This window comes from Salmo salar, chromosome ssa07 (genome assembly GCF_905237065.1).
Source record: "Salmo salar chromosome ssa07, Ssal_v3.1, whole genome shotgun sequence".
NCBI lineage: Eukaryota > Metazoa > Chordata > Actinopteri > Salmoniformes > Salmonidae > Salmo > Salmo salar.
In genome coordinates this window covers 12,316,775-12,343,377 of record NC_059448.1, presented here as the reverse complement: position 1 = coordinate 12,343,377, position 26,603 = coordinate 12,316,775, and the positions used below count along the sequence as shown (strand labels likewise).

General features: G+C 45.5%; 1 protein-coding gene across 1 annotated transcript; it reads right to left on the bottom strand.

The window, feature by feature from the left end:
- LOC106608575 (arylsulfatase J-like) lies at window positions 1–26,603 on the bottom strand. Its single transcript, XM_014206564.2, has 2 exons — window positions 25,539–26,603; window positions 1–2,037 (listed from the first exon to the last, which is right to left on the bottom strand). The coding sequence occupies exons 1-2, from the start codon at window positions 25,841–25,843 to the stop codon at window positions 669–671; spliced, it is 1,674 nt and encodes a 557-aa protein (XP_014062039.1). The 5' UTR covers window positions 25,844–26,603; the 3' UTR covers window positions 1–668.

Below are 26,603 nucleotides of genomic sequence, written 5' to 3'. Positions count from 1 at the left end.
TCTGCATCAATTTATTTTATTTTGTTAGCCAATTTGTTTTACATTCAGGTTTACCTGGTGCCAGACTAGACAGAACTAATGGGGAGAACATAGATTGTTTTAAGTTCAGACGGACTGTACTCATGAAAGAGAGTAAATCTAAGTTGACTATCCAATATAAATCCTACATTTTGTTTTCATTTTCTTGCAACACTGCAATCAACAGCTAATATAATATAACTATTAATCTTTTTTATTTTTCTTTAGCCCAAATATATGGTGCTGTCGACAAAGATTCATTCTATATTTATTTTCTCTTTGCCTAAATGTCAGAAATCTAATAAAAATCGGAAGGTCATAGAAGTTCAAGCATGCAATCAAAAACTAGAAAAATAAACATTATTTAAAGGCCCTAACCCATAGTCTTGAGGTCATAGGTGCTGGGTCTGACAGTAGTGATTAAAGTGGGTTGTTTCCTTAAAGCCTACTCTCTGAGGCAAATATAGGTCCATTTGTCCATTGAGTTCATGTAATATCCAAAGCACCAGTCCATTAAAGTCTTCAAATCATTGAGCAGGACAATCTTTAAAGACCCATCGTGTGTCAATCCCTGAGATCTGACCATCTAAAAGTCTTTCACAACAAAAAGTCACAGCAATAAATAAAAAGACTAGTCCTCCACCTTTCTTTCAGTCCTTCAGCTTCCTCTTCTTCGCTTTCTTCTTCCGCCTCTTCTTGGCCAGGTTGTTGGTAAGGAGGTTAGTCTCTCTATCATCTTCATCCTCTTTGTACCAGGGTCCCCACACCCCTCCGTTGAAGTTAGGATTGGAGCGGGAGTCTTTAGCCGGGTAGCGCACCGGGATGGCCGTCCTATTATACTGTGCTAGCCGCATTAGCATCTTCTTCACTATGTGTGGGTAGCGTAGAGACAGGTCCACTCTCTCGTAGGGATCGGCTATGATGTTGAACAGCCAGACGGACTTCCCCTGGTCCCAGCGGACATATTCGTTATGCCAGCGGTTGGTCAGAAGCAGATTGGAGAAGGTCTGCGGAGGGACCCAGTCGCTGTAGCCAGGCACCCCCGTGAGAAGCTTCCAGTGGCCCACCCGGAGAGCGGCTCGGATGGCCGTGTTCCAGAGGCCATAGCCGGCCTTCCATGAGCCGTTCTTTGCCTTGGTGTAGATGGGGTCGATGTTGTGCAGAATGTCGTGGCGGGGGGACTGGCGGCCCTCGCTGATGGCTTCCCACACGTCGTAGCCATCCAGGTTGAGATCTTCGTCCAGGGTCCCCTCCCCTAGGGTCACCAGGGTGGGGAACCAGTCTGTGATGTGGATCAACGCCCGGCATCGGGTCCCCTTGTTCAGTAGCAGGGGACTGTGAACGAAGCCTACAGCCCGGATGCCCCCCTCCCAGTAGGTGGCCTTGCTCCCCCTGAGGGGCCAGTTGTTGCCCCCAGCCATGGGCTGGCCCCCGTTGTCTGACGAGTACACTATCACCGTATTGTGGTAGAAACCGTAGCGCTTCAGTGCCAGCGTGAGGTTGTGGACGGCCTCATCCAGGCAGGACACCATGGCGGCGTACTTGCGACGATGTAAGTTAGGGATGGACTTGTAGCGCTCCAGGTAGCGAGCGGGCACCTGTAGCGGAGAATGGACTGCCTGAAAGGCCAAGTAGAGGAATAAGGGTTTCTGGGGGTTGTGGTGTGCCAGGATGTCCACAGCTTTTTGGGTGAACATCAAGGTTGAGTATCGGCCCCTATCCTGTTCCCAGGCCGCCTCCTCCCCTTCGTGCAGGTCATAGCCACACATGCCGGGACCGTCACATTTATAGTGGCTGTAGTAGTCACCACTACCCAATAGGGACCCAAAGAATGTGTCGAAGCCGCGCTGAGTGGGCATGCAGCCACGCTTGTAGAAGCCCAGGTGCCACTTTCCCACCATATGCGTGGCGTAGCCTGCCTGCCGGAGCTTTTGGGGTAGTGTGACATTCTCCAGGGGCAGGCAGTTGGCCTGGGTGGGCCTGATGACCGAGTGCTGGAGGCCTGTGTGGATCTGGTACCTGCATGTGACACAGAGAAAAGAAAGGCTGTTAGTCAATCAACCAATCGACCAAGCAAATCTTATCTATGACCTATGCTACAAAGTACACCTCCAAAGAGAAGGCCAAGGTGACAGTGTCTAGGAAACATAGCTAGTTTGGATAAACATTGTGAAGAACCAGAGCGCCGAGGGAGAGACCATCCTCATCTGGCCAGTCAGAGTATCCAAAACCAGTCATACATCAAATAAAGCGTTTGCTAACATTTACAGTTAAATATAATATAGTTGGATGCAGTGTTGTGGTACGACAGGTATGTGCCTGCCATGATTCTACCATGGTGTTGGGATTTCTCCTTCCTCACTATCTGACATACACCCGTTAGCTTGGCTTCCTCAACCTCGAATCCTTGGAATTCTATGCTTGAATTGTAGAGTTCTATGGTATTATGATGTGCACAGAAATAGTTCCAGATAGTTATAGGCTATACTAGAAAGATCATTTTTCTACAATTTGAATATGATACGGTATGATTCCCAATCAAATAAACCAAACAGTCTGCCAAGGTTCTGGTAATACATTGACAATTCACCCAGTTTAAGTTTCTAAAACGACAGATTAGGTTGTTTCTTTCACTTGACAATGAATCCTTTCACAGACATTTGAAATGCAATGAGACGGCACAGAATCAGCTAGGTATAACACACAGTATGCATTATTCAATCTAATTCTAATTGCAATGGACTTAATCCAAAGCCAACAGGTTTAGACTGACAGCTGAGCGAGTTAGACAGGAGATGTCCAAGAGCAATATGCCAGAGGATGAAGTCATTGTAGTGGTGAAATGACATATCAGCTACAATTACCCCCGAACTGACTTCATCATTGTCTGACTCTCCTGCTATCAGACAGAGAAAGCCAGACTACCTCAATCCCTTTTTTCTCTCCCTTCCTCCTTGCCTTCCCCTCCTCCCCTTCTACACTCATCCCTCTTTCTCTGCTGTGGCCAGTGGCAAAAGGGCAATCACTCACCAGGGAAATGGTAAATAACATAAGCGGTCAGTGTGCACTTTGAAAAAGGAGGCTTCATTTGGAGGGAAGGCATGTGGTGGTCTGCGAACCAGGGCTTTCTTAGCTGTATCTTAAATGATTTCAAACGTATCCACAGCACCAAACACTCGCTTTATTCACACTTGGACACAGTTCTATTCAAGTCTTTGCATGTCATTTTAGAAAACTTTATCTTGGAAATGCAAATACTGTAGTGTACTCACTGCAGTAAAATCTTGCCCTTGACTTAACTTGAACTTTAATAGCAGATAGCATTACTGTATGTGTTTTAGGGAAACTGGCTATTAATTCCCTGGAAAACATTTAGTTTAGTTGATGAAACATTGGAATGTTCTTAGCAGTTTTAGACTTAATTGGTTGTTCCCCTAGGTCATTCACTTAACATTTTCACACAGCATTAAACTGTCAGACAGATGCTGACCAGGGTTTGCAAAATGACATTAGGTGTGTGTGGTTTGCGTATGTGTGCGAGCTGTATGTGTGTGTGGGTGTGTGCGTATGCCTGCGTGTGTGTTTGCATGCTAAATGACAGAACAGGGATTAGCTAATGGACATCAGAAAAAAGTGGTGGTGAGGGTAATGGTGTAGTCTCTGTTTGTATTTCTATTTATTAAGGATCCCCATTAATTCCTGCCAAGGCAGCAGCTACTCTTCCTGGGGTTTATTATGGATCCCCATTAGTTCCTGCCAAGGCAGCAGCTACTCTTCCTGGGGTTTATTATGGATCCCCATTAGTTCCTGCCAAGGCAGCAGCTACTCTTCCTGGGGTTTATTATGGATCCCCATTAGTTCCTGCCAAGGCAGCAGCTACTCTTCCTGGGGTTTATTATGGATCCCCATTAGTTCCTGCCAAGGCAGCAGCTACTCTTCCTGGGGTTTATTATGGATCCCCATTAGTTCCTGCCGAGGCAGCAGCTACTCTTCCTGGGGTTTATTATGGATCCCCATTAGTTCCTGCCAAGGCAGCAACTACTCTTCCAGGGATCTGGTCAAATTAAGGCACTTATACAATTTTTAAAACATTACAATACATTCATAACAGATTTCACAACACACTAAGTCTGTGCCCTCAGGCCCCTTCTCCACTACCACATATCTACAACACTAAATCCATGTGTACGTGTGTATAGTGTGTATGTTATTATGTGTGTGTATGCATGTGTGTTTGTGTTGCTTCAGAGTCCCCGCTGTTCCAGAAGGTGTAACTCCATACATTACAGTATACTATGCCTCAGGAGTCAGTCAGGTGGGAGGACTGTCTGTCTCAGTGAACTGAATATGTGGAGCACCTCCTCCTCCACCTCTCCTTCTCCTCCTCCTCCTCCATCTCTCCTTCTCCTCCACCTCTCCTTCTCCTCCTCTACTTCTCCTTCTCCTCCTCCACTTCTCCTTCTCCACCTCTCCTTCATCTCTCCTCTACCTCCACCTCTCCTCCACCTCTTCCTCCACCTCTTCTTCTCCTCCTCCACTTCTCCTTCTCCTCCACCTCTCCTTCACCTTTCCTTCATCTCTCCTCCACCTCAACCTCCTCCTCCACTTCCTCCTCCACCTCTCCTTCTCCTCCTCCACTTCTCCTTCTCCTCCATCTCTCCTTCTCCTCCACCTCTCCTTCACCTCCTCCTCCACCTCTCCTTCTCCTCCACCTCTCCTTCATCTTTTCCTCCACCTCTCCTTCTCCTCCACCTCTCCTTCACCTTCTCCTCCACCTCTCCTTCTCCTCCACCTCTCCTTCACCTCCTCCTCCACCTCTCCTTCTCCTCCACCTCTCCTTCTCCTCCACCTCTCCTTCATCTTTTCCTCCACCTCTCCTTCACCTTCTCCTCCACCTCTCCTTCTCCTCCACCTCTCCTTCTCCTCCACCTCTCCTTCACCTCCTCCTCCACCTCTCCTTCTCCTCCACCTCTCCTTCTCCTCCACCTCTCCTTCACCTTCTCCTCCACCTCTCCTTCACCTCCTCCTCCACCTCTCCTTCTCCTCCACCTCTCCTCCTCCTCTCTTCCACCCCTCCTCCTCCACCACCACCACCTCTCCTTCTCCTCCTCCACCTTTCCTTCTCCTCCACCTCTCCTCCTCTCTTCCACCTCTCCTCCTCCTCCACCACCACCACCTCTCCTTCTCCTCTCCTCCTCCACCTTTCCTTCTCCTCCACCTCTCCTCTTCTCCTCCACCTCTCCTCCTCCTCCTCTTCTCCACCTCTCCTCCACTTCCTCCTCATACACCTCTCCTCACTCCTCCTCCACCTCTCCTCCTCCTCTCCTCCTCCTCTCCTCCACCTCTCCTCCTCCTCCTCTTCTCCACCTCTCCTCCACTTCCTCCTCCACCTCTCCTTCTCCTCTCCTCCACATCTACTTCTCCTCCTCCTCTCCTTCACCTCCTCCTCCTCTCCTCCTCCTCTCCTCCACCTCTCCTCCTCCTCCTCTTCTCCACCTCTCCTCCACTTCCTCCTCCACCTCTCCTTCTCCTCTCCTCCACATCTACTTCTCCTCCTCCTCTCCTTCACCTCCTCCTCCACCTCTCCTCCTCCTCTCCTCCACCTCTCCTCCTCCTCCTCTTCTCCACCTCTCCTCCACTTCCTCCTCCACCTCTCCTTCTCCTCCTAAACCGCTGTGTGGCAGATGTGTCTCTCAATGAACGCTGCACGGCCACTATGGTAGCGAATATCGACCATTAACAACACACTTGGTAGGAGTGTTGCTGTTTGTTCCCATCTCCATAAGACTGTAGTGTAATTACAGTACATTCAACAAGCAGAGATAGGGACATTATACCCAACATAGTATACCCAACATAGTATACCCAACATAGTACACCCAACATCTGTCATTTAAACCCCAAGGGCTCTATTTTAACAAACCTAATGCAATGAGAAATATAAACCCTGGTGGTAGCACTTTTGGTCCTGGGGTGTGTCCGAAATATTTTCACAATTTTCATAGCCATTATTATGAGCGCAATAGCTGCCGGTAGTGTGAAAAGAGCTGGGTTTTGATAAATAAACAAGTTGTAGGTGTGATGAGGGCTTGGCCACTCACTGGTCAATTAAGGCGTTCCATTGTTTCATACGGCATTCGTTTGTCTCAAGTTTTGTCGGTTACTGGCGGTCTTTGAGTTGTCATCATCTCCAATTCGTCTGGGGGCACGGAATATTCTTGGCCTAGTTCATTGTGGATGGATACTACAGTTTATTAAATAGCATAGGTTACAGTAACATAAAACAAAAACATCCAGTGTTGGCTCAGTATGTTTGGACTGTTGACAGTCAACATTGTTGTAATTGGCTTCAACGAGTATAGGACTTAGGCATCGCACTCTCCTCAAATTAAAAATACTAGGCTCCTGTAAATTGGGAGAGACATGTGTGAGACATGTGTGAGACATGGCTTGTGAGACAAGCCAGATATAGCCTAGGCCTGCTGTTGATATGGTGTTATAGAACAGAAACTTTGGTTTGGAGGAGAATGTGTTTGGTAACCGAACAGGAGGCGCCGTTTGGAAATGGGGATCGATATATACAAGCGGAACGGAGTGTTCACTGCAGGTAGGCCTATGTGAATTAGGAACAATGCAAAAGCATGTCGGAAAAAGCCTCACAAGCATAAACCTTTTATGTATCGGCTCCTTGGCTAACGCAGGATCAGAAAGACTTCCTTATAGCAGGGTAAAGGGCCTTGCTTTTTAATCAAAAACAAATACAATACAAATTGTTAAAGGAAAATAACTTAACCCGGTGACATTCTTTAGAAACATTTATCTCATTCCATGATGGGCATTTAACCTAGATGGAAGGGTTTGTACTGTACGTACATCCACAATAACAACAGGAGCTGTCTAAAATAATGTAACAGCCTACGTAGATAAAAAGGGGATGTCCACTCACAGTTTTGTCTTTTAATAAAGCTTTAGTGATTGTGGTCTCACGAGAAACCCTTTATCGATAGTCTGGACTACTTGGCGACTGCTAGTAGAAAGAGGAGGAAGGGAAGCGCTACTAAGGTACACAATAGTACATTTTGGTAGACAGAAGGTGCTCTTTGGTAAAAGGGGTAAATTGGTCATCAAAAAGAAAGGAGGACCAAGGTACTCTTCATATAATTGATTAAAATGCCTTTATTAGTATGGCATGTTCAATAGAAACAAGGTTTTAAAAATCCAACGCGTTTCGGCTGCATGGCCTTCGTCAGGGAGTACAAAGAAATAATACAATGTCCTCTTTTGAACAGCTTTTCCAATCAGCCCTAATTTGAAGAGGGAGTGGTTACAAAATTGATTGGACACACCTAGTAAGCAATACTATACACATTAAAAAGTCAAATACTGTAGCTATGTTATCATAAAAATATAACTCCAAGCTAGAAGTATCAGAACACTTAGAAAGGTAGTTCTAACCTTAAATATGACTGGGAGAAGTGTCAAGAATAACGCAGGAACGTCCCAAATTGCAGACTGCAATTGCACCCATCTCGATGTAGAGGCACATCATCTCAAGGGAGTGGTCGGTATGAAATACATTCCCTGCTAGATGTGCTGGGTGGTACAAGATATTTGCATGATGCTTCCTTGACTAGACTACTGACGTTATACAAAATTCAAAAGGCACATTTCCGCATATCACTGTGAGCTAACTGTACAGAGCCTTATCACTGTGAGCTAACTGTACAGAGCCTTATGACTGTGAGCTAACTGTACAGAGCCTTATCACTGTGAGCTAACTGTACAGAGCCTTATGACTGTGAGCTAACTGTACAGAGCCTTATCACTGTGAGCTAACTGTACAGAGCCTTATGACTGTGAGCTAACTGTACAGAGCCTTATCACTGTGAGAACTGTACAGAGCCTTATGACTGTGAGCTAACTGTACAGAGCCTTATCACTGTGCGCTAACTGTACAGAGCCTTATGACTGTGAGCTAACTGTACAGAGCCTTATCACTGTGCGCTAACTGTACAGAGCCTTATGACTGTGAGCTAACTGTACAGAGCCTTATCACTGTGAGCTAACTGTACAGAGCCTTATGACTGTGAGCTAACTGTACAGAGCCTTATCACTGTGAGCTAACTGTACAGAGCCTTATGACTGTGAGCTAACTGTACAGAGCCTTATCACTGTGAGCTAACTGTACAGAGCCTTATGACTGTGAGCTAACTGTACAGAGCCTTATCACTGTGAGAACTGTACAGAGCCTTATGACTGTGAGCTAACTGTACAGAGCCTTATGACTGTGAGCTAACTGTACAGAGCCTTATCACTGTGAGCTAACTGTACAGAGCCTTATGACTGTGAGCTAACTGTACAGAGCCTTATCACTGTGAGCTAACTGTACAGAGCCTTATGACTGTGAGCTAACTGTACAGAGCCTTATCACTGTGAGCTAACTGTACAGAGCCTTATCACTGTGAGCTAACAGTACAGAGCCTTATGACTGTGAGCTAACTGTACAGAGCCTTATCACTGTGAGAACTGTACAGAGCCTTATCACTGTGAGCTAACTGTACAGAGCCTTATCACTGTGAGAACTGTACAGAGCCTTATCACTGTGAGCTAACAGTACAGAGCCTTATCACTGTGAGCTAACAGTACAGAGCCTTATCACTGTGAGCTAACAGTACAGAGCCTTATGACTGTGAGCTAACTGTACAGAGCCTTATCACTGTGAGAACTGTACAGAGCCTTATCACTGTGAGCTAACTGTACAGAGCCTTATCACTGTGAGCTAACTGTACAGAGCCTTATCACTGTGAGCTAACTGTACAGAGCCTTATCACTGTGAGAACTGTACAGAGCCTTATCACTGTGAGAACTGTACAGAGCCTTATGACTGTGAGCTAACTGTACAGAGCCTTATGACTGTGAGCTAACTGTACAGAGCCTTATCACTGTGAGAACTGTACAGAGCCATATTTGCTCGTGATGCACATCATTTTATTATCAGAGCGTACCACTGGACTTCTGGTAAGTATGCTTTAGTGAGAAAGTGTTGGGATCTGGTACAATTATGTTTACCCACCCCCAAAATGAATATTCATGATAACTTCTCACATGAAGGCACACATTTTTTTAAGTGGTTGGGGAAAGGCTGAACTTGGGGTTGGGAACAAATTGGGAACAAAAAAAGCACATATGTCTTGTTCCATGTGCATATGGGTACTGTGCGTCACGGCTGGATAGGCAGCGCTTCTGCTGTCAAAACCCATGCCTTAACCAACCCGTTACTGCTAAAACCAGCTTTCGCTTGGTCTTAAATATCCCCATCAGAGCATACTGAAATTGTCACTTCGGCACACGTTTTTAAGGACACACCTCAGATATTGCCTCCCCACCTCAGCACAAGCGAGCTCATATAAAACAGGTAAATTACCAATCCTGGCTCTAGGGTTTGAAAATAGAAAAATGACGGCTTTACCAGGTCAAAAACACTAACGAGTGTGCTTTTGACAATTACGCTGGCTTAACGCCAGCCACAAACAGAGCGCCTAGTGTCTTTCTAAAGGAAAGGAGCTGTATGTTGTAAAAGACACTGAGGAAGCATCGGTGTTAAGTACATCTGAATGGGTCCTGAGATTCTCAATACTGGCAAATAACAAATGGAGACCTTAAAATGATATATTCATTTTTAAATATAACATTTAAGATATTGATATATCAGAATTCATCTTTAAAGACCGTGAGGATAGAAATGGAAACGATCATTTAATGTTCACCATCCATTGGGGCACCAGAGAGGAATCCATACTGGCACCAGAGAGGAACCCATTCTGGCACCAGAGCAGAATGCAAACCAGGGAGTGTTGGTTTCATGTGGACCTGGGATGATCTGGGAACCAGATTGTTTGTTGGTTTCATGTGGGCCTGGGATGATCTTGGAACCAGAGTGTTTGTTGGTTTCATGTGGACCTGGGATGATCTGGGAACCAGAGTGTTTGTTGGTTTCATGTGGACCTGGGATGATCTGGGAACCAGAGTGTTTGTTGGTTTCATGTGGACCTGGGATGATCTGGGAACCAGAGTGTTTGTTGGTTTCATGTGGACCTGGGATGATCTGGGAACCAGATTGTTTGTTGGTTTCATGTGGGCCTGGGATGATCTGGGAACCAGAGTGTTTGTTGGTTTCATGTGGACCTGGGATGATCTGGGAACCAGATTGTTTGTTGGTTTCATGTGGACCTGGGATGATCTGGGAACCAGAGTGTTTGTTGGTTTCATGTGGACCTGGGATGATCTGGGAGCCAGAGTGTTTGTTGGTTTCATGTGGACCTGGGATGATCTGGGAACCAGAGTGTTTGTTGGTTTCATGTGGACCTGGGATGATCTGGGAACCAGAGTGTTTGTTGGTTTCATGTGGGCCTGGGATGATCTGGGAACCAGAGTGTTTGTTGGTTTCATGTGGACCTGGGATGATCTGGGAACCAGAGTGTTTGTTGGTTTCATGTGGACCTGGGATGATCTTGGAACCAGAGTGTTTGTTGGTTTCATGTGGGCCTGGGATGATCTGGGAACCAGAGTGTTTGTTGTTTTCATGTGGACCTGGGATGATCTGGGAACCAGAGTGTTTGTTGGTTTCATGTGGACCTGGGATGATCTGGGAACCAGAGTGTTTGTTGGTTTCATGTGGGCCTGGGATGATCTGGGAACCAGAGTGTTTGTTGGTTTCATGTGGACCTGGGATGATCTGGGAACCAGAGTGTTTGTTGGTTTCATGTGGACCTGGGATGATCTGGGAACCAGAGTGTTTGTTGGTTTCATGTGGACCTGGGATGATCTGGGAACCAGAGTGTTTGTTGGTTTCATGTGGACCTGGGATGATCTGGGAACCAGAGTGTTTGTTGGTTTCATGTGGACCTGGGATGATCTGGGAACCAGAGTGTTTGTTGGTTTCATGTGGACCTGGGATGATCTGGGAGCCAGAGTTTTTGTTGGTTTCATGTGGGCCTGGGATGATCTGGGAACCAGATTGTTTGTTGGTTTCATGTGGACCTGGGATGATCTGGGAACCAGAGTGTTTGTTGGTTTCATGTGGACCTGGGATGATCTGGGAACCAGAGTGTTTGTTGGTTTCATGTGGGCCTGGGATGATCTGGGAACCAGATTGTTTGTTGATTTCATGTGGGCCTGGCATGATGGCTTCTCACCAGTTAGTAGTCTGAGCAGGGGACTGTTGCCCACCACTCCACAACAAATACACCCACTGGGGAATAAAGGAAGCATTGTTGTGCTGACTGAATATCATTAGCTGGATCCAATATGTCTACAAAGAACTAATAGATGGATGGGAAAGAGAGAGAGGAGGGGGAACCAACATCTGTCTTAGGGTAGAGACTAGAGAGACTCAATGAAGTGAGCTCTTTGGAGGTCCGTAGTGGAACTTGGAGCTGAGCTTGTAGGCTTCGACTACAGCTATAATATATTAATCGACATATGTGGACTTTATCTCAACAGACTTTACAACGCTAGATAGAATGTGCAGAGCAAGCTTTCATAAAATGCTTTAGTTTGCACCTATAGGCCATTATCTCCGTATAGCTCTTTTCACAAGCAATTACATGTCCATATTTATTCTCTTCCTTTGTCGATAAATGTCCATAAAACATTGTTTCTGGAGGTTTTCTGCTACATTATCTTCCCTCTCTGCCAGACATGGAGCACTTTGTTTAGATTCTATCGGCGCATATAATCAATATTCCATTCCATGCCGTCACTTAATTTGTTTTTATTTGTCCAGCTTTGTGTTAAAGCCAAGGTTTGAAATCTAGGATTGAGAGGAAAGAACAATATCTCCCTGAGGGTATCTTAACTTCCAGATGATCAAGCCCCACAAAATCACAATGGGACACAACTACAAGTGCAGATGCATCCTAGAGCTGTGTGTGTCTGTGTTCATGCGAAAGGGAGGGAGGGAGCTTGTGTGAGCAAGAAAGCTCGTGAGATCATCATATGCTCCTAACCCTCCGGAGTCTTGTGCGTTGCTGGTGCTCACATACCAAAAGGTTACTGACGTGTAATGAGAATGTCATGTCATGCATGGAATCTCTGATTCCTACATAGATCAGTCATCAGAACAGAAGATCTTGATGTGGACTGGCACAAGGTGGAATTCCAAAGTATTCTGGTCTATATCTATCTATACCTATAGGATTTGGGGATTTCAAGGGAATGGTGCATTGGCCTGGACTTTGTACGGGTCTTGAGTGGTTGAAGGACAGTTGTACTTTCTAGGCCCTTAAAAAGATAACTGGAGTCATGAGCATATTGAAGATGTGTCCCACTAGCCCAGCCCCACACCATGTTGAATACAGCCCATTTACAAACACCTTGTAACATATTTCATGGCATGAACATTCTCTAGGCGTCAAAGGTTGAGGGCTGAAGGCCAGCCAGCTCCACTTTCGATGCCCAACGAGGAGTCATGCCAGGCAGTAAAAACCTTTAGCAATTGTTTCCTAGTTTTGCTTCCCTTCCCTGTAATCACACTAGCTGTCTCTTTGGTTTCTTTACACAACCACTGGACCACTAGGCCAACAAAACGCACACGCCATTAAACACAAATCACCAAACGCAGCTTGCAAACACAGAGTCCCACAAGGCACAAGGGGAAACAACTACTAGGCCACCCAGCCTCCGAGTTCTAGGCCTGTACCTGCTTCCAAACCATCACTATCCCTGGGCCCGGGCCCGGCTGCATGGGCCAACCATGTAACTGTTCCACGTCCTCCCTACATATGGTTCAAATAAGCAGCCTCTCCTCTGCTTTCTAAAGCTTATAAAATTCAGCCTTGGAGCAGTGTGGCTCTCTGGCTTACTCCCTTCCTCCCCCCTCCTCACTTCTATTCACTCAGCCTTCCACTATCTCTCTGGCTCATTCCCTTCCTCCCTCCTCCTCCTCACTTCTATTCACTCAGCCTTCCACTATCTCTCTGGCTCATTCCCTTTGTCATGACGTTGGCCTGTGGGTAAGGTTTATGACCCCCCCCCCCCATAAATACCTTTCTCCCTTCCCCTCTCTGACCCTACTGAAGGACTGCTGTCCTGAAGGACTGCTGTCCTGTTAAATATAGAGAGTCTGGGAACATCAAACAAATGGGGAAAGGAACCATATTTTGTTAATAAAACCAGTTGGAAATATGCTTTGGAACGTAATGTGTATGGATGTCAGTTCGGTTGTCATCTGAGACATTATGACTGATGACAGGATGACATAAACTGTACCTGGGAAAGTATACACCCTCTAATTATCAGAGTCACATGGAATTGTTATGCAATTGAAATGTTTGATATTGAAATTGTTTGTTAGGAGATTAAATGTAATTTTAGCTTCCAAATGAGAGAATTGGGTTTTCATAAGGAAAGTGCCCTGCTTGATCAGTGGCCCACCCCTGTGAAGAGACAGGGGTTATAAACGATGAAACACATCCTTCCCCCTCTCCACTATATAAGCCTTTGATGAAAAGATAACCGTTGTTCCAGTACGTGAGGTCTGCAGCCTCTACGTTAGAAGGACACACAGGTCAAGTACAGAACTAAGCCAACCTCGGCGTGAGCTTTGATGGCGAATGGTATGAACTTTGAGCTTATTCACTACAGAAGTGATACTTCCTAGCGATTGAGTTAGCAGCGGCCGCTGTAGACGTGGGCTAGGAAAGGACGGACGACGGATCCAGTCTAACAGACGGACGAAGATACCACCACGTATCCAATTTACCACCAGAGACATTCTTCCGAGGACAGGAAGATCTGTTGGCCAACCCGGCCAGCATCTACGACCAATCTACCGAAGCGCAGCTCAGAGTAAATATTTATTGCATTTTCCTTTTCCAAATGGGCGGTAATTTAGAATGCATAACATAATGTATTTACGATAGCATAGCTGCTGTTTCTTCGTTCCTAAGTCTTCCCGCTCTTTCATTCAAGCCCAACCCCCTTTCCTTTGTGTAACCAGCCATCATACAGGTTCCGTCCACCAGGACGTTTTCTGTATGACATCATTTGTATTCTGTGTATATGTAATTCTGTGAGATTAGTTTAGGTATTTAGTAAATAAATAATTAAACCCAATTTGGTATTGCTGATTCAACTTGTTAGCCAGGGTTCGTGAAGATAGCCAAGAATTTACAACTTTCATTATGAGACTGAAAATAAGATAAGGGTTAATATTGACTGCTATCGATGTAAAGTATTACTAAGTATTTTAAGAGTTTATTCGGAAGATAACGGCTCTATAAACGTTCTTCCGTGGTGCCCCGACTTTCTAGTTAATTACATTTACATGATTAGCTTAATCAGGTAATATTAATTAGAGAAAGAATTTTATAGGTTAGCATGTCATATCACTTAATCCGGCATAGCCAAAGACACGACACCTTCCTCCCTCCCCCTCCTCACATCTATTCACTCAGCCTTCCACTATCTCTCTGGCTTATTCCCTTCCTCCCTCCCCCTCCTCACTTCTATTCACTCAGCCTTATCTCTCTGGCTTATTCCCTTCCTCCCTCCCCCTCCTCACTTCTATTCACTCAGCCTTCTACTATCTCTCTGGCTTATTCCCTTCCTCCCTCCCCCTCCTCACTTCTATTCACTCAGCCTTCCACTATCTCTCTGGCTTCCTCCCTTCCTCCCTCCCCCTCCTCACTTCTATTCACTCAGCCTTCCACTATCTCTCTGGCTCATTCCCTTCCTCCCTCCCCCTCCTCACTTCTATTCACTCAGCCTTCCACTATCTCTCTGGCTCATTCCCTTCCTCCCTCCCCCTCCTCACTTCTATTCACTCAGCCTTCCACTATCTCTCTGGCTCATTCCCTTCCTCCCTCCCTCCCCCTCCTCACTTCTATTCACTCAGCCTTCCACTATCTCTCTGGCTTATTCCCTTCCTCCCTCCCCCTCCTCACTTCTATTCACTCAGCCTTCCACTATCTCTCTGGCTTATTCCCTTCCTCCCTCCCCCTCCTCACTTCTATTCACTCAGCCTTCCACTATCTCTCTGGCTTATTCCCTTCCTCCCTCCCTCCCCCTCCTCACTTCTATTCACTCAGCCTTCCACTATCTCTCTGACTGACACCACCCCTTCAATCTAACTCTGCTGCTACCGCCTTGACACTCCTCTTAAACGCTATCATACGTTCTCTTCCAGACCCTACCTAACACATTCTTCATTCCCTTATTCACACGTTGGCCTTGCTTCACTTATCCACAGGTTCACTTCATCAACCAACCCAGTGTGTATTAGCTCTACAGCCCAGTGTGTATTAGCTCTACAGCCCAGTGTGTATTAGCTCTACAGCCCAGTGTGTATTAGCTCTACAACCCAGTGTGTATTAGCTCTACAACCCAGTGTGTATTAGCTCTACAACCCAGTGTGTATTAGCTCTACAGCCCAGTGTGTATTAGCTCTACAGCCCAGTGTGTATTAGCTCTACAACCCAGTGTGTATTAGCTCTACAACCCAGTGTGTATTACCTCTACAACTCAGTGTGTATTAGCTCTACAGCCCAGTGTGTATTAGCTCTACAGCCCAGTGTGTATTAGCTCTACAACCCAGTGTGTATTAGCTCTACAGCCCAGTGTGTATTAGCTCTACAACCCAGTGTGTATTAGCTCTACAACCCAGTGTGTATTAGCTCTACAACCCAGTGTGTATTAGCTCTACAACCCAGTGTGTATTAGCTCTACAGCCCAGTGTGTATTAGCTCTACAACCCAGTGTGTGTTAGCTCTACAACTCAGTGTGTATTAGCTCTACAGCCCAGTGTGTATTAGCTCTACAACCCAGTGTGTATTAGCTCTACAACCCAGTGTGTATTAGCTCTACAACCCAGTGTGTATTAGCCCTACAACCCAGTGTGTATTAGCTCTGTAACCCAGTGTGTATTAGCTCTACAACCCAGTGTGTATTAGCTCTACAACCCAGTGTGTATTAGCTCTACAACTCAGTGTGTATTAGCTCTACAACCCAGTGTGTATTAGCTCTACAACCCAGTGTGTATTAGCTCTGTAACCCAGTGTGTATTAGCTCTACAACCCAGTGTGTATTAGCTCTGTAACCCAGTGTGTATTAGCTCTACAGCCCAGTGTGTATTAGCTCTGCAACCCAGTGTGTATTAGCTCTACAACCCAGTGTGTATTAGCTCTACAACCCAGTGTGTATTAGCTCTGTAACCCAGTGTGTATTAGCTCTACAACCCACTGTGTATTAGCTCTACAACCCAGCGTGTATTACCTCTACAACCCAGTGTGTATTAGCTCTACAACCCAGTGTGTATTAGCTCTACAACCCAGTGTGTATTAGCTCTACAACCCAGTGTGTATTAGCTCTACAACCCAGTGTGTGTTAGCTCTACAGCCCAGTGTGTGTTAGCTCTACAACCCAGTGTGTGTTAGCTCTACAACCCAGTGTGTATTAGCTCTACAACCCAGTGTGTATTAGCTCTACAACCCAGTGTGTATTAGCTCTACAACCCAGTGTGTATTAGCTCTACAACCCAGTGTGTATTAGCTCTGTAACCCAGTGTGTATTAGCTCTGTAATCCAGTGTGTATTAGCTCTACAACCCAGTGTGTATTAGCTCTACAACCCAGTGTGTATTAGCTCTACAACCCAGTGTGTATTAGCTCTACAACCCAGTGTGTATTAGCTCTACAACCCAGTGTGTATTAGCTCTACAACCCAGTGTGTATTAGCTCTACAACCCAGTGTGTATTAGCTCTGCAACCCAGTGTGTATTAGCTCTACAACCCAGTGTGTATTAGCTCTGTAACCCAGTGTGTATTAGCTCTACAACCCAGTGTGTATTAGCTCTACAACCCAGTGTGTATTAGCTCTACAGCCCAGTGTGTATTAGCTCTACAACCCAGTGTGTATTAGCTCTACAACCCAGTGTGTATTAGCTCTGCAACCCAGTGTGTATTAGCTATACCGCCCAGTGTGTATTAGCTCTACAACCCAGTGTGTATTAGCTCTACAACCCAGTGTGTATTAGCTCTACAACCCAGTGTGTATTAGCTCTACAACCCAGTGTGTATTAGCTCTGCAACCCAGTGTGTATTAGCTCTACAACCCAGTGTGTATTAGCTCTACAACCCAGTGTGTATTAGCTCTACAACCCAGTGTGTATTAGCTCTACAGCCCAGTGTGTATTAGCTCTACAGCCCAGTGTGTATTAGCTCTACAACCCAGTGTGTATTAGCTCTACAGCCCAGTGTGTATTAGCTCTACAGCCCAGTGTGTATTAGCTCTACAACCCAGTGTGTATTAGCTCTACAACCCAGTGTGTATTAGCTCTACAACCCAGTGTGTATTAGCTCTACAACCCAGTGTGCAGGGATGGAGTGAGTATATGGGGTGAAGGAGAGAAAAAAAACTGAATGCTCAGTGAAGCGACAGGAGGTGGGTGAGTGAGAGAAGCAGGGAGACTGTGGACAGAGTCAGTGACAGGAGGTGGGTGAATGAGGGAGAGAAGCAGGGAGACTGTGGACAGAGTCAGGGACAGGAGGTGAATGAGTGAGAGAAGCAGGGAGACTGTGGACAGAGTCAGGGACAGGAGGTGAATGAGTGAGAGAAGCAGGGAGACTGTGGACAGAGTCAGTGACAGGAGGTGGGTGAGTGAGAGAAGCAGGGAGACTGTGGACAGAGTCAGGGACAGGAGGTGGGTGAATGAGTGAGAGAAGCAGGGAGACTGTGGACAGAGTCAGGGACAGGAGGTGGGGTGAGTGAGAGAAGCAGGGAGACTGTGGACAGAGTCAGGGACAGGAGGTGGGTGAGGGAGAGAAGCAGGGAGACTGTGGACAGAGTCAGGGACAGGAGGTGGGTGAGGGAGAGAAGCAGGGAGACTGTGGACAGAGTCAGGGACAGGAGGTGGGTGAGTGAGAGAAGCAGGGAGACTGTGGACAGAGTCAGGGACAGGAGGTGGGTGAGTGAGAGAAGCAGGGAGACTGTGGACAGAGTCAGGGACAGGAGGTGGGTGTGAGTGAGAGAAGCAGGGAGACTGTGGACAGAGTCAGGGACAGGAGGTGGGTGAGTGAGAGAAGCAGGGAGACTGTGGACAGAGTCAGGGACAGGAGGTGGGTGAGTGAGAGAAGCAGGGAGACTGTGGACAGAGTCAGGGACAGGAGGTGGGTGAGTGAGAGAAGCAGGGAGACTGTGGACAGAGTCAGGGACAGGAGGTGGGTGAGTGAGAGAAGCAGGGAGACTGTGGACAGAGTCAGGGACAGGAGGTGGGTGAATGAGTGAGAGAAGCAGGGAGACTGTGGACAGAGTCAGGGACAGGAGGTGGGTGAATGAGTGAGAGAAGCAGGGAGACTGTGGACAGAGTCAGGGACAGGAGGTGGGAATGAGTGAGAGAAGCAGGGAGACTGTGGACAGAGTCAGGGACAGGAGGTGGGTGAGTGAGAGAAGCAGGGAGACTGTGGACAGAGTCAGGGACAGGAGGTGGGTGTGAGTGAGAGAAGCAGGGAGACTGTGGACAGAGTCAGGGACAGGAGGTGAATGAGTGAGAGAAGCAGGGAGACTGTGGACAGAGTCAGTGACAGGAGGTGGGTGAATGAGTGAGAGAAGCAGGGAGACTGTGGACAGAGTCAGGGACAGGAGGTGGGTGAGTGAGAGAAGCAGGGAGACTGTGGACAGAGTCAGGGACAGGAGGTGGGTGAGTGAGAGAAGCAGGGAGACTGTGGACAGAGTCAGGGACAGGAGGTGGGTGAATGAGTGAGAGAAGCAGGGAGACTGTGGACAGAGTCAGCATAGGGTCTGGAGAAGTGGAAGATGAGACTTGACTGGGGTGAGAGGTAAAAGGGATAAAAGTAGCTCTGTGTTTGATAGTTACAACTTACAGCGCCAAGACACTGTAAGAGAACACAGTGTTTGGTCTTACAAAGCTGCCCTTAAAAGTTGGTTGCTATCCACATTGGCAATCTTCTCCACGCGACCCAGAAGGCACCTGGGGTGCAGTCCTAATTATTTGTTTGTTGACTGACAGCGGTTCATCAGAGATGTGGGCCTTTGATAGCAACATTTAATTTAGCTTTACGTCGATTCCTCCTGCTTGGCAGGTTGTCAAGAGTGACCGCTGAGTCGTCCCCCGTGGGAAGCAGGGAGGGAGGGAGTGAAAGAGAGAGGGGGGAGGGAGATAGAGAGAAGGAGAGAGAGTATATGTTTCAGGAGATGAGGAGGAGGAGGAAAGGTATTCTGGCTCCCTTAACAATCGTTTTTATTAGGCTGGCCACGTATAAATCGATATTAAAGGAGTGTGTCTGAGGATGTCCATTTGGAGTTATACAGATGTAGGATCTTAATTTGAACCAGTTTGCTACAGCAGGAACATAATCCTGCAGCAACAGGAAATGTGAATTATTATGTGGATTATAATTAATTACATTTTTTGTTGGGATTGAACTTTTTTCGTAAGGTAAAAATAAAGTCTGAAATTTCAAAGTGGAAATTACAAACTTCAGAAGCCTTTTTAAACCTCACCTTACAAGTTTAACATTTCTTTTTTTATAATGACGGCCTACCCCAGACGATGCTGGGTCAATTGTGCGCCGCCCTATGGGACTCCCAATCACGGCCGGATGTGATACAGCCTGGATTCGAACCAGGGACTGCAGTGACGCCTCTTACACTGAGATGCCGTGCCTTAGACCGCTGCGCCACTCTGGAAGTTCAACAGCAACAGGGTGATCAAGTTAAAATCCTACATCTGTGCGAAGTTTCCAAAGTTTTGACAAAGAAAATTAGTTTTTTTTCCTGAACGCCTAATTCCACATTGGGGCTCTAAAAACCTGCGATAGAGGTCACACGTCTGCTCTGTCTGGACATGTTTGTTGTTGTCTCTCAAGCTGTTAAATACTCAATCTTTGACACCGACAGAAGTGTTTACAAAGTTCCTTTGTCCCAGCCGCCTTGTTTCGCTGAGAAGGTATTTCAGAGAAACTGATCTTCAGCACCATCCATTGTCTTGCCATGTCTGACGCATTCCGCAGACATAGTCCACATTCTTCAACTTTAAAAGAACACCAGACCCACTTCCAGGCCAATGCAACCTCTGCCTTTTCCTTGGCATCACTCGTTGGACTCTCCGGGAGACCAGTGAATATCTGAGTTCACAGGGTTTGAAGAGTCAAATTAGTCGCTGAACTTGGAGGAAAGCGCTCCACTACAGCCTCCAATCGTTTAATAGGTCGTTTCGCTCGCTTTCAGAGTTGCTGCTGAGAGGTCAGGAACTGTACCAATCTGTTCTGCAGCTCCTGTCATGGGGGACGTTTTAAGTGCATTACCTCAGCAGCACAATGATGGTTCACTTGTCTGTCTCCTACTCTTCTCCATAACGTTATCTCAGTCTAGATACCCTGATGAGGTAGACGGAGGTGAAGACTGAAATGTGTTTTTTAAAGGAGCAGGGTCAGTCTTGCATGCTGCCAGCAGGTCACTGATGTCTGATAAAGAAGGTCCAGAGGGCAGGAGACAGTGGGCACCTGTGTGTGTGTGAAGGATCAAGCTGGGCTTCTTTCTGGTGTCCAGGTTGAGTGGGACAGAAAACATCCAATCCTGACCCTCTCTAACTCTACAGAACCAGTTGATTCTGGAAAACCCCCTGCTACCCATAGAACACTGTCCTCATCACAACGATAGCTTCTCTTTTTAGGATCAGTGACCGCAACGATAGTGTGTGGGCATGGTCGTAAGGGGAGGGGGAGCGTCGGGGTTGAACAAGAGGGCTGAGAGAGATTCTGGGATGATTGTGCAGACCTACTCCTGAACTAAAAGCATATTCAATAGAGAGTGCTTCACAGTCCAGAAATCTGCTTCATCGGGCTTCATGCAAGGATGTTTCATCAGCTGCTCTTTCCACTGAAAGGCCTCACCACCAGCTCCTACGATGTAAACACAGTAATCTCTCTCTTTCTCACCAGTATAAAGCACTAACCTCTTCCCTGTAATGGCCAGTCAGAGGCAGTGACATGGGGAATCAGAATGAAGAAATGGCTGATATTAGCTCTACTTGAACTTCCTTACCATACATGTCAACGTGCGCCAGGATATCTGGATGTTTATTTTGACCTGTCAGTCATATTCAGTCCCCTAGCTAGAGATGAATATTTATGAAGCAAGACAACCTGTACATATGGTGACAGTTGAGAAAAACACATTTCAAATCTATGGCTCTCTGGTGTATAAGGGTGGTTTATAATGGGGGAGCAAAACAATCTGTAACGGAATTACTGCAACTATCGGAATACAGTCCAATACAGTACAGTAGAGTACAGTCCAATACAGTACAGTAGAGTACAGTAGAGTAGAGTCCAATACAGAACAGTAGAGTACAGTCCAATACAGTACAGTAGAGTACAGTCCAATACAGTACAGTAGAGTACAGTCCAATACAGTACAGTAGAGTACAGTCCAATACAGTACAGTAGAGTACAGTCCAATACAGAACAGTAGAGTACAGTCCAATACAGAACAGTAGAGTACAGTCCAATACAGTACAGTAGAGTACAGTCCAATACAGTCCAGTAGAGTACAGTCCAATACAGTACAGTAGAGTACAGTCCAATACAGAACAGTAGAGTACAGTCCAATACAGAACAGTAGAGTACAGTCCAATACAGAACAGTAGAGTACAGTCCAATACAGTACAGTAGAGTACAGTCCAATACAGTACAGTAGAGTACAGTCCAATACAGTACAGTAGAGTACAGTCCAATACAGAACAGTAGAGTACAGTCCAATACAGTACAGTAGAGTACAGTCCAATACAGAACAGTAGAGTACAGTCCAATACAGAACAGTAGAGTACAGTCCAATACAGTACAGTAGAGTACAGTCCAATACAGAACAGTAGAGTACAGTCCAATACAGTACAGTAGAGTACAGTCCAATACAGAACAGTAGAGTACAGTCCAATACAGTACAGTAGAGTACAGTCCAATACAGTACAGTAGAGTACAGTCCAATACAGTACAGTAGAGTACAGTCCAATACAGCCCAATACAGAACAGTAGAGTACAGTAGAGTACAGTAGAGTACAGTCCAATACAGACGTTAAGTGTCGAACAAAAGTTTAAAGATCACAACAACCAGCACTATATTCAAGTTACTAATATTGTAGCCCGCAAACGGGGAAAAGCATGAACATCTTGACATTTGAACCTCCCTATAAAACGGATCACTGGCCAGACAATCTGCTGAAGTCCCACCGCAAGGCATGGAGGGTAAATCAACACAGTCTGGTCCCTACAGCACATAGCACACTGCAGTACCATAGCTGTCCGCACATTAGTGACACACACACCCACACACACACACACACACACACACACACACACACACACACACACACACACACACACACACACACACACACACACACACACACACACACCACTTCTAAAGGGCCCCTAATCTCCTCTTTGGAGGAGCCCCTTCTGTTTTGAATCACAGATACAACCCCCCACCACCACTCTCTTGCAATCATCCTCCCAGAAGTAACCTGGCAACATAATAGAATATACACCTACATTTCCATATGGATGCTACTACCACAGTATCAGCCCTTTTTACTGTACAAGAGGGGTGAGTGGAGTGGACAAAAGGGGGACACTTTTCTCCTTATTTTCCCGGACGCTAGCCAGAAGAGGTGCCTAGCAACCTTCCCGTTTCCTAAGGAGCGAAACAGATGCTGGCGTAGGCAGGCATCTCTATAGGGACAGTCCTGTGTGTGTGTGTGTGTGTGTGTGTGTGTGTGTGTGTGTGTGTGTGTGTGTGTGTGTGTGTGTGTGAGAGAGAGAGAGAGAGAGAAAGATATGCTGATGTGAAATGTGAAACATCGTAGGATAAATAAAGTGGGCATATAAACTACAGTACAAAGTGAAACCACAATCAGGCTACCCTTATGTATTCACCCCTGCTCTTTAATATATCTGTGGCGTTGCCGTCCGTGGACCCAAAACACAAGCTGGTTGCTATAGAGGAAGACAAGAGTGGCTCCACTTGCAAACAGTTAAGTTGTTACTGTGCTGACGTGCTCCCTTGTTCTCCGGCATCCAATTATGTGTTTTGTAATTTCATTTGCTGCAATCTTGTTGCGCTTCCAGCATTTTTATACGGTGTGCTTTTGCATTTCAGTGTCTTGAAAACACAGTGACTCTGCAGTCGGTCTGCATAGACTTTATAGTCACATTGCCTTTCACAGGGTCCTTCTATTAAACTCCAGTGCAAAACAGTTATAATGCTCCAAGGGATTTTAACTCTCGTAATCAAGTGTACAATAATTACACCTACTACATGTTGACCACCTCGCCTGTATTAAGGCAGAATTTGTGGAAATGAGTTAATAGGTTTGAATGAGAGGACACAATAACCAGACACGCTCTGGGATGACGATGGATTAAATGCAAACCTCACCATCCATGTTACCCACACATACACGTTATTCAATCATTTTACCCACACATACACGTTATTCAATCATTTTACCCACACATACACGTTATTCAATCATGTTACCCACACATACACGTTATTCAATCATTTTACCCACACATACACGTTATTCAATCATTTTACCCACACATACACGTTATTCAATCATTTTACCCACACATGCATGTTATTCAATCATTTGACCCACACATACACGTTATTCAATCATTTTACCCACACATGCATGTTATTCAATCATTTTACCCACACATACACGTTATTCAATCATTTTACCCACACATACACGTTATTCAATCATTTTACCCACACATACACGTTATTCAATCATTTTACCCACACATACACGTTATTCAATCATTTTACCCACACATACACGTTATTCAATCATTTTACCCACACATACACGTTATTCAATCATTTTACCCACACATGCATGTTATTCAATCATTTTACCCACACATACACGTTATTCAATCATTTTACCCACACATACACGTTATTCAATCATTTTACCCACACATGCATGTTATTCAATCATTTTACCCACACATACACGTTATTCAATCATTTTACCCACACATACACGTTATTCAATCATTTTACCCACACATACACGTTATTCAATCATTTTACCCACACATACACGTTATTCAATCATTTTACCCACACATACACGTTATTCAATCATTTTACCCACACATGCATGTTATTCAATCATTTTACCCACACATACACGTTATTCAATCATTTTACCCACACATACACGTTATTCAATCATTTTACCCACACATACATGTTATTCAATCATTTTACCCACACATACACGTTATTCAATCATTTTACCCACACATACACGTTATTCAATCATGTTACCCACACATACACGTTATTCAATCATGTTACCCACACATACACGTTATTCAATCATTTTACCCACACATACACGTTATTCAATCATTTTACCCACACATGCATGTTATTCAATCATTTTACCCACACATACACGTTATTCAATCATTTTACCCACACATACACGTTATTCAATCATTTTACCCACACATGCACGTTATTCAATCATTTTACCCACACATACACGTTATTCAATCATTTTACCCACACATACACGTTATTCAATCATTTTACCCACACATACACGTTATTCAATCATTTTACCCACACATACACGTTATTCAATCATTTTACCCACACATACATGTTATTCAATCATTTTACCCACACATACACGTTATTCAAGCATTTTACCCACACATACACGTTATTCAATCATTTTACCCACACATACACGTTATTCAATCGTTTCATTATTTTTTTTAATTTTTTTTAACTCAGCAAGTCAGTTAAGAACAAATTCTTATTTACAATGACAGCCTACGCTGGCCAAACCCTAACCCGGACGACGCTGGGCCAATTGTGCGCCGCCCTATGGGACTCGCAATCACGGCTGGTGGTGATACAGCCTGTAATCGAACCAGGGTCTGTAGTGACGCCTCTAGCACTCTAGCCTTAGACCTCTGTGCCACTCGGGAAGATTAAAGACCACCATCTAAAAACGAACGAGGTTTCCCTTTTTATATGTTGATTATTCATCGAAGTAGAGAAACACACTATTTTTTATGGCTCCTGGTAAAAATTAGACAAAGAACCAGCTAAAAAGAGGCCCATATGCATGTCAAGTAAAATAACCCAATGTTCATCTCCTAGGACAAACTAGTTAGCAACAGCTAACTAGCTAAATGTCCATGAATGTTTCAAGTGTGTTTCGACCTGCCATCAAATGAATGTAGTTGGTTCACAGTTGGTTTTGGTATTTTAACCTGTCATGGTGTTGGTGAGGATGGACAAAATCAACATGCATGTGATGGCCACTCCGACTCACGCGTGTGCTGGTCTAATCAGAAAGTTACTCACCTCTTGACTTTAACACATTTATAACACTTTCAACACATTTATAACACTTGCATTGTGCATTGACCACATCTGAATGGCCACTAGACAGTAGGATAAACGTACCTGCCGGTCATTAATTGACTCCTGGAGGGGCTGCAGAGAGGCTGCACGTAGTAATTCTCCAGTTTCACTCCCTGCGCTGCCAGCCTGTCCAGAGTTGGGGTTTTGATCTCGGACCCATGGTAGCCCACGTCCCGGAAGCCTTGGTCATCCACCAGGATGAAAATGATGTGAGGTTGAGTAGTTCGACTGTCAAGTTCATTCACTCGGTTTTGCAAATTGCCATTCCAATTTTCCCATGACATCTGATAGCCACATGTTGGTGAAGTAAACGCGAATAAACTTGCCAGGACACTGAAGAGAAACATTTTCACCCCCTTCGTTTACGCTGCATCAAAACCAAAACATTCGAATTATTATATCACTCTCTCGAAAAAAGAAAAGCATCATTGTTTGCTACATTGCACATTGCAACAAAGTTGCTGTTTGTCATAATGGACACAGCGTGTGGCGCGCTGCACATGTTCCGGGATAACAGAAGTGGGTTCACATTGTTCTCAATAAGACTATTCTGCTACTCTAGACCAATGATAGCGTTTGTGTTCGGAGGCCGACGATATACCAGTCCAGTCACTTCAAATTCTGCAGTTAGTGTCTTTGAAGTCACCTAAACGTTCATCTAAACTTGTGGAATGTAAAACACATCTTTCCGTCGGAATGTTTTATTCCTCGTTTGAAACGTGGTTCTTACCAAAGTCATTGGATTTACGTCACTGTCTTGCTCTGCAAACAATCCAAAAATCAATCCCGAACCTCATTGTTTCGTCTGGGACGTGGGACGTCGCTCGACAGGTTGGTTTTTGGAGCTCAGTTTCTTTCCATCCGAATGGTCCTCCTCTCTCAGCAACGGCGAATCTGCTTTTCAAGAACCACCCTGACATGCCAGCACGCGCTGCCAGCTCCGGTCCTGTTCCGTGTGTGCGCTCTCGTCGCGCTTCACTGTCAGCTGCTCAACACCGCAGAACTGAAAGCTCAATTCATGCAGCGTTTTGACACTGCCTCTGCGTTCTGTCATTTCAACATCCCTGTCTGACTCTCTCTCCCAAAATCCACATATGTAAATGGGAG